This window comes from Amia ocellicauda, chromosome 8, assembly GCF_036373705.1.
Source record: "Amia ocellicauda isolate fAmiCal2 chromosome 8, fAmiCal2.hap1, whole genome shotgun sequence".
Classification (NCBI taxonomy): Eukaryota; Metazoa; Chordata; class Actinopteri; order Amiiformes; family Amiidae; genus Amia; species Amia ocellicauda.
The window spans coordinates 21,607,482-21,614,728 of record NC_089857.1 but is presented as its reverse complement, the minus strand read 5'-3'; the positions used below and the strand labels follow the sequence as shown (position 1 = coordinate 21,614,728).

General features: G+C 40.9%; 1 protein-coding gene across 3 annotated transcripts in view; it reads right to left on the bottom strand.

Moving 5' to 3' along the window:
- Positions 1 to 356: 356 nt before the first annotated feature.
- Positions 357 to 7,247, bottom strand: part of unc13bb (unc-13 homolog Bb (C. elegans)) — a 191,330-nt gene continuing 184,439 nt past the window's right edge. For all 3 annotated transcript variants that reach the window (XM_066710678.1, XM_066710679.1, XM_066710680.1), the window contains 3 exons: positions 6,697 to 6,789; positions 4,344 to 4,503; positions 357 to 3,896 (listed from right to left, as the gene is read on the bottom strand). In XM_066710678.1, the coding sequence (XP_066566775.1) occupies positions 3,611 to 3,896; positions 4,344 to 4,503; positions 6,697 to 6,789 (539 nt within the window). In that variant the 3' untranslated portion in view covers positions 357 to 3,610. The remainder of the gene's footprint in view (positions 3,897 to 4,343; positions 4,504 to 6,696; positions 6,790 to 7,247) is intronic.

Here is a 7,247-nt window from a genome sequence, read left to right as displayed (position 1 = left end):
TTTGTACTGTGATCTTAATTGTATAACTGGAGCCTGCAGATTATTGTGATTGTCATTTAATTTGATGGTTAATTACAACTATACCATTAATATACATAGATATAAGTAGCAGCAGTAGCAGAATTTATATGCAAAATTTTAAGCAGTTATTTGGCAATTCATTAATACAGTATACAATATCAAAGCCCCCAGAACTAGAATCTGTAAAGATAAAAAAAAAAAATGTATCAAACGGAGTAAAGATAGGATTTGTTAACGTTGGACTACAGTTCACTTGCTTTTGAACAGTGGATTCCCCATGTGCCTAGAAATAGACACTCAAGCAATATGACAAAAACAAGATCACAGATCAAAAGTGTTTCATAAATAATTTATGTACAAAATTCATGAATTTGTATCAGCATTGTATTTTATGACAATGTGTATAACTATGATAAATACCATTTTTTTTATTTTAGTGGCTATACATAAATTATAAATTCACATCTGAAAGTCTATGTACTTTGATTGCTATACAATACATGCTATCTCTGTTGTTTTATGAAGATAAATATTTGTGCAAGAGTTCACATTAAAAAAACAACCATAACAAAACAAAAAAGACGAACATTAAAAAAGAACACTTGCACGTCTTGGCACGAGGTATACACACAGAGCACAGCATCACTCTTCAAATGCTGCAACAGAGGAGAATCAAAGCTTTTCAGCAAAGACGCATCTGCCCACTGTATGCACTGCACAGTTGTCTTGCCTGGTGGTAAACAGTGGCTCCCAGTCTACATCTTGGACAGCAAGACTTGACACAAACTTGTTAGTTTCTTAATACTATGGTATCCATACTTTTCTGACTGGAGGATTGCTATTCATGCCATTGGTTTCAATAGGGTTCCTTACATTACAATATACATTTATAGTGGTTTTATTATTATTTGTGTGTATATAGTTTTCTATGATCAGTGGACACTTTGTGTGCTGCTACCCAAAGGCACAGGCAGAAACATTAAATAAATAAAACAAAGACCGTGGCATTTATTTACTGTAGCTTGAGGCAGTAGACAGAAGTGTGGGCAGGAATTCAGTCAACATCTCTAAATTAAGGGAAGCGAGCTGAAACTGTGGTTCACGAGTAAATAGTGTGACATTGATTCTGGGAAGGTTTTGGGAAAGCTACTTTGCAAAAACAAGTTTTAAAAGCAAAGCCTGTAAGGCCAGATTTGACTCCCATTTTGTAGACAGGCATCCATCTTTCCGAGTAAAACCAAAGAGAACATCGGTATCTCGATTTACGCAGAAAATCTATTCAGACCACTAGTGCCCGGGCATCGGGAGATGTTGCCTTTTGTTTGAAGAGGGATACTGCATGTTTAAACATTTTGAACATCACCAACTAAAAAGGAAACCGTGATAAAGTTGCAATAGTTTTGCTTAAGTGATTGTATGTGACAAATCTGTGGTCTTTTTCTTTTAAAGATAAAACCTGTGCAAAGGGGGAACATCTCTCTAATGGAGCCTGCTTCCAGTTTGGTCCAGTTTTGGTAGATAAAATACCCCACTTGGCCCTTATGAAGAATAACTACTACAGCAAGATAAGGGAAGTATTCTTTATCTTAGGCTTTTGTGTGAGGGTTTAATTCTGCAAAGCCACAGCAAGGCCTCCGAGCATGAAAATGCCACATGGCTGGTAAACCCCCCAGTGAGGCTGCACATGTGAGTTTCCACTGTCCGGCCAGGGTCTCTACTGACTTAATCTGAAAACAGCCAAGCGACTCATCAGGTATGCTCTCAATTCGGAAAGAAATCTAAGAACACCAGCTCATTCAGAGACCCACAGTCATTAAAACATGATTAGAGTATAGCAAAAATATCAGTTTCAAGGTAAATTGATTAATCATTTTGATACAACCGTTTTACTGTTAAATGGTATTATGATTGGGCTTAATTTTTCAGATAAGCTTCTTTATTTAAAGAACTGCATGTTATGACTTTTGTTTTGGATTTAATTGTGCTGAATACTGATTCAGTCTCTGAAACCAGTTACTTTATGAATCGTGAAATTCTTCAAGACTAATCAAGTTTTTGACGTCCATTTGAAAACGCCTTCTCAAAGTGTTAACATGCATTCGAATAGTTTCAAATGGAGAATAATTTGAGTTATCCTGAATGATTTATGAAAAAAGGATAGGGCTTGAACAATATAATGTACTACACAAATGGCTAAGGGAAATCAAATGAAAATCAAATGAGATGTTTAAGAAGTAATTTATTCCTTTAAAACTTTTTCTTCCTTTGATCTAATCCCGACAGTTCATTCTGCAATATGAAACTCTTTGATTGTACAATTAACTCACTGGAGCTGATGTTTGGAAATCTTTAGAAGAAAAACGCAAACAAGTGTAGTTTGACTCCCGGGAGGGGAAGGCACTCTGTGGACATTGACGTGCTTAAAATGCTAATTCTACAGCTGTAGTGGGGTTTTATAGAGAGCCTTCCACCGCGAGGTCAAAACATCAGAGACAATGGGGAAAACGCCAAGGTAAAACTAAGTTAAATGAACACATGGACATTGATTCACCGAATAACTAAAACAGTTTTGTGTAAATAATACTAGAGCACATTATTATCCTACCCAATCACATATTAAATCGTCATACATGTAAATAAGCTACAACAGCTAAGGCCATAGACTGGTTAATTAGTGTGGTGTGCATTCAAATCCTCCATGTTTTTGCTTTGTGGTAATATTAGTGCTAATACAGATGTTTTTTGCATATCCTCTTACTCTAACCCTACTATGCCCACTAATTGTTAGATCATTATTTTCTTTGCAGGACACAGGTCACACAAGATTTCCCCTGAAAGTATAACATGTCGCTATATCAGGAGTGCTTTGTAATGCCTTCAGACACAGGTAGTACTAAAGACATCCCCCTAAAAGTCTTAACAAAATGAGGTATTTTATCGGAATATTGTAGAAAGGGAATATGGCATCGATTGACTAAGACAGGACTTAAAATAACCTTCTCATTACTTATTAAGAATCGGAGCAGATTTTAGGGTGGGAGTGATCGCGCCTCCTTGCACAGTTCGTGTGGTTGAAATAAATGGAATGAATATATCTCAGATATATTCCTCAGATATTAAGGGAAAGGACTGTATGCAGGTTCTGTGTTTCTATAATTCATATACACTCAATAAATGTATGAAGCCGTGCGACTCTGAGCACCTCGTGTGGTCATGGGCCGTTCTGTACCACAGTCAATAATGTTACTGTCAACTTGACACATCTGCAATTACTAATGAAATGTAAGGCATTGCCTGTAGATAAAACAGGAATAAAATGACTTCAGGGAATATTGCACTTAAATACAAAATAAATAACCTAATTTATACATTTCAAATAATTGGGATAGGTTTTTTTTGTTTTGTTCTTATTTAACATACAACCAATAAAGCTGCCTGATCCACAGATCAGTAGAGACCATGGCACAGACACAAGGGAGTGAGAGCTGGGCGCCCCTCGAATAGAGAGCACCTCCGCCTTGGTGACTCTCCACAGGAACAGTGTAGTCCGAACAGCCAGAGGAGAGCGAGGCGACCCCAGTGCCCCGCCTCACCTCCCCTCCTCGGCGGAGCGCGTCTCTGACTTGAGCTTGACGAACTCCCGGGCCACCTCGTCGTTGGTGCGCTGGGAGAGGATGCGCAGCACCGTCAGCCCCGTCTCGTCCATGTGCACCCGCCGGCCCAGCGGGCACCAGCAGGCACAGCTGCCCTTGTCAGCCATGTCTCGCAGCTGCATGACGGCGATGCCCAGCACCCGGTCCTCCCGCGCGAAGCAGTAGTCCTTCACACACACCTGCAGCTCGTAGCACTGCGGCCCATCCTCGTTCCCCAGGATACTGCGGGGGACAGGGAGACAACCATGATGACTCAAACACCCACGTGTTGCCCAGCTTGAAGACAGATCAGGGTTCAATTCTCTCTCTTTCATTCCTCCCTCTCAGCATGTCTTTCGTTATTTTCTTGTAACTCCTTCACACAGAAAACAAATGTGCCTAGGACAGTGTTAACACTGGTTGTAAAAACTTAAATCTTATAGTAATTTTAGAGGTTTCAACAGAACTGCAGTTTTTCTTGTGTTTATTTTCCATGTTCTGCACTGATGAAGGTGGGAGATGTATTCGCTAGTTAATATATGAACTGTTGTGATGCCATGTTGGGCGATGCACCCCAATGCCCTGCTCCTGCCCAGACCCCAGCACTTCCAGGTTGTCAGTAACAGTACAACCTTGGACTTGGCTTTTGATAACGGATACGAATTGCAGATTAGGCTCTGTGATACTCACAAGTGAAAGGTCTCGTTGTATTTGGGCGCCCAGCTGTTGTTCTTGGACTTGGTAGTGAACTTGCGCTTCTTGTCGCTCAGGTGGGGTCCGATCATGGTCACCTCCACGAAGGGCCGGAACATTGCGGAGGTCTGCCACTTCAGGTCGTTCGCCGCCACCACTGAGAGAGCGCAGCACAGTTCAGATCAGCCGAGATTTTACAGAGAAGGTTTTAAAAAGCTTTTCCACATCCACAGTGGAAGTGGTGGCAGTAAGCTGGTGGTACCTGTGTATCTTCAGTAGCAAACTGACTGTTTAATTTTCTAAGATTCACTATTTGAAGTCTAATATTAATCTGTAGCTGCCACCCAAATCTAGATACAGACCTGCCAACCCTGGCCATTTTTTTTTTTTAGTAGCACATCAGCGGCGTAAGCTAAAGACACAGCATTCCTCAACCTGTCCGCCAGAAAACAATTCAGTACATGTATACTTCGAATAACAACTCCTTTATTACTTTGATTTTACGTCAACCTGATGTCCTGGTATTGGGACAGTACTATAAAGTGTAAGTAAATTATTAATAAATAAAAATGTAGCCTCTGTAACTACCTGAAAACATACGTATTTGTAGCTCATTGCTGTTTACTTTAGCTCTCAATACAAAAAGAAAAGATTTAATGAATAAATAAAGTGAACAGCAGCACAGTTAATGAATAATACCTCAAATAGTGCAATTTTTGTTCTAGCTAACCGTGCTGTGCTGTGCATGGCTGCAAGAAGGCATCACACGTCAGTTTTGTTTCTAACACTGGAGTGGAAAGTCAGAAGGTCTGAAGAAAAGGCACTACAGCCTAGGCCAGGGGTATGGGGGCTGCCAAGGCCCTCTTTGGGGTCCATGGGTAAAGCCCTGGTGGGGGTTCCAGGGGGGCTTTGCCAGCCATTTCTGGCTATTTCATGAATGTGTCTGGCACCAGAATGATATCAAATAAGCAGTGAATCTAAATCAATAATCAGCCCCAGAGCTGCATTGTGCAGTTGGTGCTTTTACGTTCAGTATTTGTAATACTCCTTTAACACAAGTAATTATGGTATGTTCTGTGTTCAGTATTCTAATACTCCATGTATGCATGTAATTACGGTATATTCAGTGTCCTAGGTGTTGTTGTTTTGAGAGACAAAGCGGTTACTGTGTTGAGAACGAGTAATATGTGGAGACTAAATTGTGTTAAACTATAGTTATCTCTTGTCGATGGTGCTTGTAATTAAATGTCTCAGTCTCGAATAACTTGTCTACAGTTAATATAAGCGTTTTTCGGTTTACTCGAATTATCACGATGGTTTCGAGTAGATGCTTCTGCTTAAACATGCGTCTCTCGACTTCCGTGCTATCGACTCATGTCTTCGGTCTCGGACCCAAATTAGGGCGTAACTTCAGGGGAGACTGTGCATGAAATCCACTCTCTGGATCGTGACTGTGCCCACGGCGCTCCTCACATACCGGTCCCCACACATCTACACAGGAGATATTCTCGGTGCTAATTTTTTAATTGCCAAATTTACGGCAAGTGATTTAGTGCTTCACTGCCATGAAACACTGCCATGCTTTATTTCTCGTGTAGCGAATATACATTCAGACAAGACTGTTAGTGCTCGACTCACATCCCAGCACCGCAGCTCTGCGCCGGGGTCTTGAGACTGACATCAGAGCCACGCAGTGGAGCCTATTGATTAACAGAGAGGGGCGGGGGCGGGATCTCGCCTCCCAGCCTGGGAGAGGGACACTGGGATATTGTCAATCTTCCATATTTCGAGCCTAGATTGGCTCAATTGGCTTTAATCAAACGGGTAAATAACAGTGTGCAGAACTTCAGCCCTATTTTTGCGTATTTCGGTGTTACAATGCATTCCAGCGTACTTTGATGTCAAAATGCGTACAGGTTGGCAGGTCTAAGATAGACCATTGTCAGCAAAGATGGAGAGATGAAACCTCAGAGAAGCATTGCATAAATACAAACTCCTCCCTCCAGGACCAGAACAGTTTCAAATGAAATGTCACTTTTACAGACTTCCATTTGTTTTATTGAATAACTTTTTCAAAATACCATTCAGTACTTCTGATAAAATGTAAATGATTGATGCAGATTTGGATATTAAAAGCTTTGGTTTTTCAATGTCCTGTCTAGCCAAAATTCTGAGATGTTTCAGCTCATTACTCATTACTGAATTTATAAACCGTTGTTCTTTATATAATGGTTTGAGAAACATGACAAAACTGCTAAGAATTTCAGTTCATATTCACCCTGAGGAAGAAGCACATGAATGAGAAGGCATTTCTTTTTAAACACGTGCTAGCCCAAAGCTGCTGACTCACCTTTCACAGTGACCTTGTGCTCACCAGTCCCTGGGTGAGTGAACAGGTCCACCTGTATGGACACCTCCCCCACTGGGTCCTCCACTCCTGAACCTGAACCAAAAAAGAGCAATCAGCAAAGCCTTCACAGGACTGCAGGTCCCCCACTATCAGTAATGGGGCCACGGGGCCACAGTGCCACAGCACAGCAGCCTGGACTGGAACCCTTCCCAGCATCCCCTAATCTTCAACTTCAGGGTGCCCAAAATTCAACTGTTTTTTTTGTAAATTATTAGGGGTTGTATGCAAATGGAGATGTACTGGGAAACAAACAAATAAAGTGAAACCAGTCACTGTGGGAGTTTCTTGAGAACACAAAGCTGTATGATTAATCAGGTGACGTCATAGTAACAGTAGTAATGACTGTACTTCCTGTATAGAAAACCCCTTTTTTTACATTATGTGAGAAATATATTGTGTAGATAGAGAAGTTAAAATGCTGTTTGGCATGGTTAAGCTATTGACTATCACATAGTTTTGTTGAAGAGATCCTACTGTGATACGTAGACATT